The 13,508-nt window shown below is 44.7% G+C and overlaps 1 protein-coding gene across 11 annotated transcripts in view; it reads right to left on the reverse strand.

Annotated features, from left to right (window-relative positions):
* RYR3 (ryanodine receptor 3) overlaps positions 1-13,508 on the reverse strand; it is a 515,713-nt gene that overhangs the window by 186,211 nt on the left and 315,994 nt on the right. For 10 of the 11 annotated variants that reach the window (XR_008992553.1, XR_008992552.1, XM_057488649.1 and 7 more), the window contains exons 28-32: positions 11,017-11,225; positions 9,230-9,405; positions 8,277-8,313; positions 6,566-6,729; positions 3,662-3,827 (exon numbers count right to left, since the gene is read on the reverse strand). Coding sequence is in view for 9 of the 11 variants with exons in the window: in XM_057488649.1 (XP_057344632.1) it covers positions 3,662-3,827; positions 6,566-6,729; positions 8,277-8,313; positions 9,230-9,405; positions 11,017-11,225 (752 nt within the window). In the remaining 2 variants the exon portion in view is untranslated. The remainder of the gene's footprint in view (positions 1-3,661; positions 3,828-6,565; positions 6,730-8,276; positions 8,314-9,229; positions 9,406-11,016; positions 11,226-13,508) is intronic. The other variant, XM_057488647.1, reaches the window with a different exon arrangement.

Below are 13,508 nucleotides of genomic sequence, written 5' to 3' on the forward strand. Positions count from 1 at the left end.
CCCCCACCCTCAAACCTTTCTGCAAAGAGGAGGTGCCCTGAAAGCCTTCAGGATGCCCTGAGGGAGGTTTATTTCTTCCATGCAGTGCATACTCCCACCAGGGTGAACAATGGAAATTTCTCTTCAACCACTAAAATGAGATGAAAACACAAGTGTGGGCTCATGATGGGTGTACAAGAGGGTAAAAAAGGCAACTGGAGATGTAATAAGATGACCTTCATGACCCTTCAGTCATGTGACTCCAGTGAGCATGTATATTATGTGGCAAAAGGGATTCTGCAGATGTAAGGCTACTAACCAGTTGACCTTAAGACAGATTATCCTTGTGGGCCTAATCACATGAGTCCTTAAAAAGCAGGTGTTTTCTCTTGCTGGGGGAAAGGGAGAGTCAGACTAGAAGCTTGAGAAAAACAGGATGTGTCTTTGTGGGCTTTGAAGACGCAAAGGGCCGAGTGAGAAGGAACATGGGCACCTGTGGGAGCTGAGAATGACCCTGACTGATGGCTGGCAAGGAAACAGGGACCTCAGAACCCCAGCCTACAACCATATTGGATCCTGACCACATGATAATAAGCTTAGTGGATTTCTCCCAGAACCACCAGACAGTCAGCCCAGCTCAGCTGACACCTAGATTTGGGCATTGTGAGACCCTGAGCAGAGTAGCCAGTCAAACCTACAGAACTGTGAAATGATCAATGTATGTTGTTTTAAGCTGCTAATTTTGTGGTAACTTTTTAGTTAGCAATTAAAAACTCATACAGTGGCTTCCCAGCCAAGGCGGTCTGTTTGACAATTCTTAGCGAGCAATTGCTAAGTGCCAGTTACTGTTTTGTGCATAGGCAACACAGCAGTGGACATGAGAGATAGCCTTTGCCCTCAGGGAGCTTCTGTTCTGGATGGGAAGCTTACATCCTAATGGAATGAGTAGTGAGCCCAGATCTGAGGCTGCCATGAAACACCATGGATCTTTTTCCTTTTGTATTTAAGGTACCTTTTATCAGTAGTTGATCTACCTTGTCTTTGCAATAACAGACATTCTATTTCAGATCACGTGTGAAGGTCAGGGCATAGGAACCAGCCTAAATTGAAAGCTAGCCCCTCTTGTAAATCCAAAACTTGGAGCTGTCTGTTCTGAGAGCAGTATGGCTGGGATGGCAATAACCGAGGAGTATCTCTCAAACACACATTTCATTTCTCTTTTCTCCCATGATTACATTAATGGGACAGGAAAAGCTTTTCAAATTGCATAGCAATATTTAATAGGGAGGTCTAGAAACACTGTTTGAGGAAATCCTTCTCTCATTATTTGGTTACTGGTCCTTTCTGAACAGAAAGTCAGTGTGTAAATATTGCTGCCCGCTCCTCTCAAGGTAATTGAAGAATGAAAATGGCTACAGCTGCAGAATACCAATTATCCCACTGCTGGGAGGCCAGATGCAGGGCTGGACACGTCAGTGCCTTGCCTGGATAAGGAGGGGGCTGGCTGCCTGAGAACGAGCCTCCAGAGGGCCCCCGCACAGAGCCTGGCATGCTCCCCATTAACTGCCATGTTCCTCAGATTCCGTGGGGCTGTTGAGCACAGTAATCAGGATTTACATGCACGGAGTAGAGGATGGTGTCTGGGGAGGTAGGTGCCTTTACGCAGCTTAGAGATGACAACTGACCAACCCAGTGCATCCAGGAACTGCTGTGAAAGGTGGGATTGAATCGGCCACAGCATCCTGCGCTTTGTGGAGGCAGGGAAGTCACCACTGCCGGGAAGGCCATGGGTTATTTATTTATTTATTTAGGGATCTCCGAAGCCCAGCTAGCCTTAAAAGCTATTAGATGCTTTAAAGCTCTCTGCAGCTTAGGGAGGACCCTTCAGTCAAACTCATTTTGAAAGTTAATGGGAAAAAGCTAATGGATTTTGAAGGACAGTGGTAATGTATATAAGCATCTTCTCAGGGGCCTGGGGAGAAGGTGGAATCATGAGAAAGTGCAAGAATACTTTATTTTTTGCCTCAAAGCCTGGTTTCGCAAAGGCCTCTTTCTGGGAGCAGTGGCTGTGGGACCGAGCCTACTGTGTGGGGGTGATGATTCCGCTTTCCCCACGAAGAGGAGGAAGGCCCCCAAACTGTCACGCTCTGCAGGAGGTGTGTGGAGGAGGTGGCTGCCTCCATGCCAGCACGCTGCCGCAGACCCCAGGACGGCTTTGATCCATCTGTTCTCGGTCACCGAACATTTCAGATTTGGGGCGGTTACTCTCTCTCTTCCCTCCAGATGTCATATCTCCAACCATAGGCTAGACAAATGGCTGCCAAGAGGCTTTTTGGCCTGGAGGTTTTAGCATGGGGCTGATTCTGGAATCTGGGTTTTTTTACTGGCACAGAAGTGGGATGCTTTTTATCTACTGTAGTTAGCTAAGCTCCCTTAAACACTGCACATCATTGTTCTGGTTGGAAACCTTTAGTAGCTCCTCATTTCCTACTAATACCACCCCATCTTCCCACATGAATTTCTTACCACTAACCATAAAGGCCCTTACTATTCTGTCTGTTGTCCCTCAAACATACCTTATGCTTCCCTGTCTCCATAATGTTCCTTGTGCCATTCTTTCAACCTAGTATGTTTTCTCTTCACATGGAAGAATTCTTTTTTTGCTTCAAAGTCAACATTTCTCTGTAATGAACACTTTCCTGACCACTCTCAATGGAAGTGAGCTCTTCCTTCTGGCCACACCTATCTGAGACTCTCTATTCTACCCTTGGAGTGTCCACAAGGTTTAATACAGCAATTTCCCTACTTAATTTAGCCTTTCCCAAGTATGCTTTGTAGAACCCTAGACTTATACTACTACTAATTTCTTAAGTAAAAAAAAAAAAAACTTTTCCTGGTTAAATCATGATACATGTGTGGTTAGACAGGTTTTTTTCATACAGTATTTCTCAAAGTTGTTCTGTGGTATTGGTCACCGCAAACTTCAAAAGGAGGATACAGTATGTGGGTTTTCCCAAAACTTACCTGGCTATCAGAGATGAGAATCCTGCTTAAAGGCGATCAGGCTTCTTGAGTTTAATGACAGGTAAACCTACATGTGTACAACTGGTGGTTTTCTCAAGTAGTTCTATCATATTTCACAGTCAATGAAATAGAGAGACACATTATTTATATGAATGCATTTTTAAAGGTCCTACAGGAATCCATAGAGAATGAGAATAGCCTTTTTGTGAAAGGAATACTCCCTGGTAAATTAATCAGTTTTTAGTGGTCTATATTTTGAGCACATAAAATTTTAAAAGTAAGAAGTATCTCTGTTAGCTTTCTAAACTTTGCATTGTATACATCTTGGGTAACATAAAAGTTGCACAAGAAATATTTATGGGACAAATCAATAACCTTTTAGAGCCCATCACCAAAGAAAACCCTTCTTATCTTCTAGAAAGATGACCAGCATATCTGATCAATCAATAAACATATTCCCCCCAATTTTCCCGTCTGTACAAAATGAAGTCACTTTGTTCTTGTCTGTTTTCCTAGTGGCTTGTGTACCATGTGGGTTTACCAATCCCACATGCTCTGCTGGGGATGCTGAATATGGAGAAGAACAAGGAGCAGAAACATTAGCATCAGGGGTGGGGGGTGTGGGCACTGCTGTCTCAGCCCCAGAAGCTGCCCCTACCTGGTAGCAGGTGCCAAGTTCTCTCCCATTAGCTGAGAAAGACAGCATGCCCATCGCCAGGTCCACGAGGCAGCCGATCTCCAGGTCCACATTGCTCCGGCTTGATCTTTGGGAAGTGGCCACAACATCCCCACCCCAGACCATGTAGCAGTTGCTGCGCTTCACACTAGGAGCCAAAAAGAAGACACAGAATCTGGGCCGGGGCAGTTTGCAATCACGACTCAGGAGTGAAATGCCCCAGAAACTTCCAATGAAGCTTTCCAGGCAGCCCTCATAATTTTTCCCTCAAATAAATTAATTCAGCTTCAACCCAGTTTTCCTCAGACTCAAACCACCCAGTTTAGATGTGGAAATCACTCAGGCTACTTCAGTCTAAAGAGCACTGTGTTCAGGTGACTGTTTCCCAGCTCAATGTTAATTCCCCTTTCTGGAACAGATAATGAGGATGGCGGTATTCCCACCTTAGAGATGGTGAATGGAGGCACAGAGGGGATGCTTACCATAAGCAGACTTAAATAGGGATTTGGTGTAAGAGGCAGGAATACAAATCTGTGTTCAGAGACCCAGGCTGGTATCAGGACAAAAGCCTCAGACACTTGAAAACCCAGGCCCACATTCCTTAGGATGGCAGGCCTGGGCCTGGGGAGGCATGCAAAGTGGGCCAAGTTGGTCTCTGATGCCCTCCTGCCCCCTGATCTGTACAACTCTGCTCCCCCAGCTCCCTGGAGGTTTTTGTCCCTGAACTCTTCACTAATTACCAACTTGGGTGCCTTTCTCAGATAGCTATCTACCAATCCCCAATTTTATATTTAAAAGCCAACTAGAGCATCCAAAAAGCCTTTAAGTCTCCAAAGCCTGATTCCTTAACTGTCAGATTTTAAATCCATTTCTGGAGAAATGGCCCAAGTGGCAGAGGTGATTCCCAAGCACTTCACAATGGCTACAGGCAAGAGGCATCTCGTTTGACCTCCTAAACCCAGCCTAATGCACGTCGTCTGAGGGACTATGTTGTTTGAAGTAACACAAAGTGATTTTTCTCAGGCTAAACAAGAAAGAGATGCTATACTGATGCTGGAACAGCCCCTTGAAACATCCTAAAGTCAATCCGATTTGACCTGGAAAGCCAATGGTTTGAATAGAATTTTCCAAGGTTCTATCCAGCTCTAGAAGTGTATCGCCTTCGCCCCCGATTGGAAATCCCCTTTGTAAGTGTATGCCCACGTCCTCTCTTCCCCATTCTCCTGGGGCACCAATTAGGGCGGGTTCTCAGCAGGAATGCCCCTGAGGCAGGGCCAGTGCAGCTGCCCCTTCCAAAGAATTATAGCCATACATGTCCATAAAGGTTAAACTGCAGCCGTGTTACTACTGCTTTTCAGTGATTAGAGTACTAAGTACATTGACTACTACAGAATTCAATTAATAATGTACTGGAGCTGTGGGAATGTTAAATGTCATGCTTTGTTCTTATTTTAGAGACCAAATTTAGATGCCTGAAAACATCTGAAAACGGATTCTGTATTTATTTCTTATTACCTAAGACAAAGAACTAAGAATTATCAACACCTACTGCCTACTGGACACCTACTACTCCTGTTTTATTTGAGGAGCCAGTGTGTCAGTTAATTTTAAAAATAAATGTGATCACCGAGGCTCAGATAAATCAAGTAATCTGTCTGGTGTGGCAGAGCCAGCAAACCAGAGCAATAAACCCAACTGGCCTGGGCCTTTTGGTTTTCTGGCTAAGGAGCAAAAGCTGGACTGGCCAGTTGCCTTTGCACACTTCCCTTTCTGACCTAACCAGATGTTGTTAATAGCATCTATTCTGGGTCCTGTCACAGCAGAGACACTCAGTAATAGTAACAACAGTAATGTTTATTGAATGCTTGGGTCAAGACGCTGTTCTAGGCATTTTACTACATATTATCTCATTTAATCCCCACAACATTCAAAGAGATTGGAACTAAAAAGTGAGGAAATTGAGGCCCAGGGAGCTTAAGTGACTGGTCCAAAGTCATGCCTCTGGTAAGTACAGGAACCCAGTTTAAAACCTAGGCAATTTGCTTCCAGAGTCTGTGCTCTTAACCCCCTGCCCACAATGGTTCCCCATGACAAAGCAAATGTAACTGACCTCTGGCCAAGAGTCTCTGATGAGCCAACAGCATCTAAACAGCACTGATTGCAAAGCACTCGGGACTTTGTAGGGATAAAGGTCAGCATGACGAACTTCCTACATCTCTATACACCTCTGTATGGGGGAGACTTTAAGATCCCACGTAGGTAGAAAGAAGCACGGTCTCCTGGCTCACCTCTGGGGCAGAGCTGGCCAAGGATTCATTCTCTGGCTGCTACAGTGCCAGTGGACCATGCACGGGCATGGGTGTGACTAAAACATGTTTTCCTGAGAGCCCTAATTTCTATCCGGTGGTTATAACTGATAAGCCTATTATGTCTCTTTTATGTTCATTATAAATTCAGCTGTTAGCAACTCTTGAGGTAAGGAGAGCTGAGCTGATCAGCTGCTGTGTGACGTGGTGCATGTTTTTGCTTCTTATGAACTGACTTCTCTCAAGCACCCAGGGATTTCTCTCTCTCTTGTTCAGATGTAGAAATTGGGGATCATCCAGACATCATGGAGAAGAGTCTGGGAGGGAGCCCGGACACCCCCCACCCCCCCAGCTGTCCATCTGGATCTCCCATCCCTGGGTCATCTTTCAGATACATGATGAAATTCCCCTGTTTTCACTAATGACATTTCCCCTACTATAGTACCCCCTATTTAATTTACTTAGGGTTTTTTAGTTTGCTTCATTTTCTCTTTTTAACAGATGCTGGAATGTTACCTTCTTTTGTGGGGTGGGGGTAAAGGGACAAAAGACTGCTGGGGGCTGTGAGGAGCCCCCTTACCTTTCGTGGACCCGGCCTCTTTCATCCCCTAGAGTAACAGTCACTGTACAGTTTTTACTCAGGTCAAACTTGTCACTGTACAAGTGATAGTCCGGAGTGACCCATCCGACCCAGACGCAGGAGGGGTCCTGGCCAGCAAAGACACGGACTGCGTAGTAGCACTGCTGGGGAGAAACCACAAGGGGTGGTGAGTGGCCCCCCCCCAGCTGGGGGAACAGCCTTGACAGGCAGAAGTAACCCAGCAGCCCATTTAGCTCTCTTTTCTTAAAAAGCACACAGTTTTAGAGGTGCATGGACCTGTACTCTAGACTCAGAGGAAGGGCTGACTAGGGAGTGGCTTGCTTATTTTTCCTTTTCCTATTGTACTTTAGCACTTGGAGAATAACACTCTTAATCTACCACCCTTTACCCAGAAGATGCTGCTGATGAAATCAGGGGAAGCCTTTCAGAATGGTCAGCCCAGGAACCAAACGCTCTCCTGGGTGCCAGGGCTGGGAGGGGAGAGCTGTGCACCATCCTTGCCCTCAGAGACACAACAGCTGAGGGACAGAGAGCTCCTGCTATACTTCCCACTTCTACAGGGAAGTCCAAGGTACTTTTTTAGAAATTCCTGAAAAAGATGCTGCAAAAAACCCCACAAAAACTCCACACTGTGGCCCAATGTGCTTTGGGTGGTCATCAGACCCAATGACAGGCAGCGCTGAGAGCTGCAGCCATTCTCTCTGGGCATCTTGGCAATTTCTGAAGTGTGACACTATTTATATGAATAGCTGAAGCATGGGGGTAAGTGACTGCTTTATTATTTTCTTTATGAAATTGAGCACCTTTATTCTTAATCAAGTTACTTTTGTTTATAATCCATCATATTTTTTGATTAGAAGACAAGAATGTCAACGAGATAAACTTGAATCTTGCCCCTGGTAACTACTGCCATTTGTGTCCTCTGTGCCTCAGAATGTACAGCATTTTCCGTCTCCCAGGGCTGCTGTGGGAATTAAGTGAGAAGGTGCCCAGCGCAGTGTCCTGCGCATTGTAAGTGTGTGACACACTGCAGCAACAATCTTACTCCTGATGACAGTTAACCTATGAATTCAGGTTTGTAGGATAACTTTGTTTGTAGGTTTGAGTTCAGGTTTGTAGGGTGACATGCATTTCTTCCAAAGAAATGTATTTTGTCAGGTGCTAAAAATAGTAAAGAGGAGGAAAAATCAGGAAGTGTTGCTTTCTGTACTGTTTAACTATGGAAAAGGGGCCACATGTAGATTCTACCTTCTGGGCTGCTTCCCTGCAGCTGCTTCTCATTCGATTGCTTTCAACATGACTCCTGGCACTGCTCAGAGAGATGGGAGAATTTATTCGCAGACGTTTACATAAAAGAGCAAACAAATGGATTACATTAAGCCCCCTCCTCTGGTGGTGTTTCTTTCAATCAGACAAGCCGTGCTGGGTCCGTGGTGGCAAGTGGGCAACAGGTACACAATGGTGCCCAATTAGGAGCTCCAGGCAGAGCCTCTGTTTTGTACTGAATAAATAATTTTCTTTATCCCACTTGAGAAATGCCAGAGATATGTTCTGGAAGCATCAAGATGGATATTAAAAGAGTAATTGGCAATTAAAGAGGATCTCTAGACAGATCTTTGCTATAAGGGGCGTATTACCAGGCATGTGAAGAATCAAATAATTAAAACTGTAATTGAACACATTTACTTACTGTTGTTGTATGAGAGAGTATTTCTTGCATCTGTTTCCTGTGGGGGTAGGGGGATAATCCATGTTTTAATTATTCAGCTGAACAGAGAATTCCACAGTTCTGACAGGGAATCGATCTACCTTTGATGATGAAGGTAAATTTAGAAAATTATTTCCTCTACATGAGTGACCCCAACTGGTCTTGGGACTTGTTCATTTATAACCTGCTACCACAAGCCAGCTTGTGACTTCCAACTCTTGTCCCTCAGCCCAGATGGTGAGTCAAAGCTAGGGGGAAGTTGGGGAGCTCATAATAATATAGACAGAATTTCCTCTAAATGCATTATCCTATGCTCTCAAGAAGCTCTGCTTATTTAAAGCTTGGTAGATGGTAAAACTCTAGAAAAAACCTGGATAAGATGGCTCCAGATAGGCAGACATGTATCGATGATTTAAAGTAGACATTAAAGAAAAGACAAACAGCAAGAAATAAACTCCTTAGCAGGGAGGAAGACATCACATTACTTATGAGTCACACAGCTGCTGGGATGGACAGCAGCCATAGTTAATGTAAAGAAGGCAGTATTTGCTTCCAGAAGCTTCTCATTTCACGCAAAGGCAACAATGATTGCATTCTCTCAGGTACTTATATTTCTTTTACTCCAAAAACATATGAATTGTACATTGCATGGAGGCTAGGGACCAAGGGCTAAAGAAGAGCAGAAACGTTTCCATTAGATAGGACCCTGTTTAGCATGATTGGGCCTCAGTTATGCATTGTGGGTGCACACATGTGCATGTGCATGCACACAAGTGTACAAACACATCCTTGTTGCTTTACCTGGCTGAAGGCAGAGACAACCCTAGCCAGAGAGTTGTAGTTGTGCTGAGGTGGAGTAAGAAACAAACAGATGGAAAGCCAGCTTTACAGCAGACATGATGAGCACCTCTGAGCGCTGGTGGCCTCGCCCTCACCTTTTCTGGAAAGCATCACTGTCCAGACAGGGGCTGTGGCTGAAGGAGGAGTGGCAATCGACGGGCATGCTCAGACGGCAGTAGATCATGTTGGCATTGCTATTCTGTGTGCCAAATGTCTTGTGGGTCACCTTGAGGCATGGAGGGCTGTCCATGGTGCCATCGATCCTCACAACCTGGAATCATCATGGGTCCTTACCTGACACATCTGAGGATCTGACCTTGACCTTGTCCTTCCTTCCCTCATTGACACTGCATATGACATGGCTTTCTGCAAACTATAAAAGTTGTCACCCGAGATAATGTAATCACGACTCTCATCATTATGTGGGCTCTGCCCTGTTGAAAATGACAGATCTGCCTCTGGCTAGAAAAATTAGAGATTTAGAAACATGCCCATTGGGTTCTCTGCCAGGTCAAGGGTGGAGAACAGGTGTAAGACAGGGGGCAGTATGCGGATGATGCAATGTGGTGTCCACCATGGCTGACCTTTCAGTGGGCTAAAGAAAAGGATCTTTCCAAAGGTTTCCCATGTCAGCAGACATGAGAATATCTAAGGGAGAGGAAAGCAGAAAGCCCACAGCTCAGGAAGTGACATCACAGCTCCCTTGGAGGGTTTTGTCTCCCACTCAGCATATTTCCCATTCTCTGCCACAGTTGGCCTGAGCACCAGGCTCTCTGGGGCTCCCTAAGTACGGGGGACACTCCCAGCACCAGGGCACGAGCATTGCAAAGGGCAGAGTTAGAGGAGGAAAGATCAAAACTGTATTTTTAAATTGTTATGTGTTGTCAGGGGCAGGGGAGGGGGTGCAGAGGAAATAAACTGAGATATATAATAATTTTCTTATGATTTAAGCATTTATCCCTGCATTCCAGAGAATGCTTCCTAAACTGGTGTCTGTGTGATAAAATATTTTTATGCAGTTTGTATATTTTTCTAAGTGGAGGGTCTCTAGATTCTGTCAGTTTGTCAAAGGGGTTCATGACCTCCAAAAGTTTATGAGCCAGCTTTCTAGAGCAATGGACATATAAGAACCAGAGAAATAAATGTCTCTACTGTTTAAGACTGTGGGGAAAAATGGGGGACTAAGAATTGATGCTTTCTGAATTTAGATTGGAAGATAAGTTAGAGAATTTATAGTTTGGTAGATGCAAGCCAAGGGATCTAATGCTGCAGTGGAGCTGACCTGATTTTCCATCAGCTTTCCCCCCAAAAAACATGGTGGGCATGGGCAAAACAGAGGCAAGTAAATGTAGAATCAGAACCTAAGACAGTTCTTACAATCTCTGGCTCCTCTCAGTTCCCCACTGTAAGATGGGAGCAGCACAATCAACTGTACCTCAGCTTTAAATGTTAGAAATGATTCTGCAGAAATTAATCAGGGCATAAAGGACATCCATGAGCAAAACAGAATCGTGTTTAGGACATACCATCTTGAGTATAGGTACTGAACTTTTTCAGGAAAACAACATCTTAGGTCTCTGGACACTGTACTGCTATGGCAATACCAGGATAGGAACATCTGGAGAAGACATAGGGGCCCAAAGTCTTGGGGCTCGATCTGCAAGGTTGTATCTGCAAGGTGGGTGCCAATAATTAGGCCACCACAGAGCCGCCCCAATAAGGTGCTTGCAACTATAGCCCTGAGGGCCAGCAAGGGGGGTGGCTGGGAAGCAGCCAGGGCATGCACTGAGGTAAGCAGTTATCTGATGACAGGAGCATTAGCGGGAGCTTAGTGCCTTGGCCCTCCTGCCCTGCCAGGGCCACCCACAATGTGTAACAGTACCTCTATATGTGGATGATCCTTTGGCACGTTGACAAAGGTTGGGAGGCGCTTGCTGAACCACATTGCAACATCTCGGTTCATGTTGACAGCAAAAGGCTCAAAGCCCTCTTGGAGGCCACACATAGTATAAAACTTAAAGGTACTGGCGTCCATCCCGAGATTCATGCGACCGATCTGAGACAGCCCCAGACAGCAGATGGGCACAAAGCCTGCAGAATGGTGAAAGAGAGCCCGCTTCAGTCCACAGGACCATCCCGGGAAGCCAGGCCTGTGCTTCCTTAATGACTCTGTGTTCTGGGAGGGAAGATGGAACACCATCCTCTGTCTTTCTTCCTGGCACAATATTCAACAAGAGCAGGCCTCATGGTGTCTCTGGCTGCCCTTGGTGTACAGGAAAAAAAAGGTGAGTTTGGTTCAAAATGATCTGGGGAAAAATAGTCATCCAGTCAAGATTTTTAAGATGTAAATAAATATCAGTTGGAAAAGTAAAATCAGTAAGAGAAAAAGTGAAATTCTTTATCTATGCCTTAATTAAAATTGATATTAGGTCCTGGGAAATTTTAAACACAGCCCCAAAAAAAGCAACCCAGGAGGCCTTAAGAATGACCTGGTATGAGCTGCCTAACTCTTTTAGGTCTCAGCTTCCTGCCCAGTGAAATGCTAATGGTTCTTCCTGTTTTGACAGTATGATTTTAAGGAATTTAAAATGCTTACACTATTTACAGTTTACAAATTCTTACCCGCCTTGCTGACAGTGATGGTCCCCGGAAGGAAGAGGGTGAGATTTTCAAGTAGGAGCTGTAGGAAACTCCCCACTCCCCTCCCCATTACTCTCTCTCCAGGCTCTGTAGCCTCATATTAAAGGAACTGCCATGCAGAATGGACCAAAGCAGAAGTTCAGCTTACTTGGTGTTCTTGTTTGTGGCCTATTTATAAATCATAATTGTGGACCAACAAATCATCAGAGCTGGGAAAGCACTAATTATCCCAGATTTGGGAGGATGTGGAGGCAGGCAGCTCACGAATGCTTAGAAGGGGAGGAAGGGCTCCCAGGGCAGCAGCTGAAGCAGGGGCTGGAGCCCCCAGAAAAAAAGCAGGTGTCACTCCTAGGACAGTAGTGTTTATTTAAGGGGAAATTAGACAGTAAAAGTTTCTTGAATGAAAAGACTGAGTCCTGTATCTGGGACTGTAATCTGCACCTTATCTATCTTTCCAGCTTCATCTTCCAGACTGTTTCACCCTTTCCTGCAGTTTCCTGGTTCCGCTCTATTACTCACACTATTAATACACTGTTACTATTCCTCTAGTAACATCCCCTGCGGGAATACCCTTTTCCTTAGCAGGACATCTCATGTTCTTTATTTAGCATTCAGTCCTAATCCCATTCTTATAGAATTCCCACCCAGTATCACTCATTCGCCATTTCTAACTTACTGTTCTGCATTATTAGTTATCTTTCATATTTTCATCTTACTTATTTTTGCAACTAGAAAATGAGCTTCTTAACACTTACTACATTCATATGCATACACTCCAGACCACTGCTTCTCTTACTTTAATGTGCATACAAACCACTGGAGTATCTTGTCAGGAGATGGTCTGGCATGGGACTTGAGATTCTGCATTTCTAACAAGTGGACTACACTTTGAGTAGCAAGGCTTTGGACTTTACAAAGTGCCTGTAACTCTGGACCACAAAATTCTTCTTATCTCTTCCTTATGTTAAACCAAAGCCTCGCAGGTAAGTGACCTCTCCCGATTCAAACACAACCCAACCCAGCCAAGGTCCCATCCCAGCTCTATGGACTTTCTTTACCTTAGGGAGCTACTTTGCTTGGGGATGCGCCTGATTCTTCTAGATCTTCCCTCTTCCTCCTAGTCTCAAGAGGAGAACACTGCGTGTGGGGGGTTATTGGTAAATACACACTTCCTAAGAGCAGCGTCAGGAGATGGTTCTTTCACACTGCTCCTCTGTCACCCACACTTTTCCCCTCCTTTGCCTCTGAACCAGCACGTGAGCTGTTCTTGCTGCTGGCAACATCTTTCTTTAAAACTTTGATTTTAAACCTTTTCAGACAGCATTAAAATATGACCCAAATGGGCTTTAGTCATCCAGTTTTTCTAGGAAAATAGACTGCAACCTTTCTACTTCCCCAAACACGTGACTCTTAGAAAAATCTTTAAAGCTGTTTTAGGATACAGTTGATATGCATGTTGCAGATAATAGGTATCTGAAAGAAGTGTGAAAGTGATTTATAAACCTAAAAACACCCTGAAAATAAAGAATGTTCATACTATTATAAATACAGTTGCACATATCTTCACTGCTCTTGCCCATGCAGTTTTCACTTTTTGAGCTTTCTAGGTGGGGGCTGTTTCTTTTTGTAAAGTCTCAGAAATTGAGAGCTAACAGGAGTCCTAATCATTTACAAAGGACAAAATGAGGTGCAAAGAAGTTCAATAAAGTGGACCCAAGATGTCACAGGTGGGAA

Source organism: Manis pentadactyla, chromosome 11 (genome assembly GCF_030020395.1).
Source record: "Manis pentadactyla isolate mManPen7 chromosome 11, mManPen7.hap1, whole genome shotgun sequence".
Lineage (NCBI taxonomy): Eukaryota > Metazoa > Chordata > Mammalia > Pholidota > Manidae > Manis > Manis pentadactyla.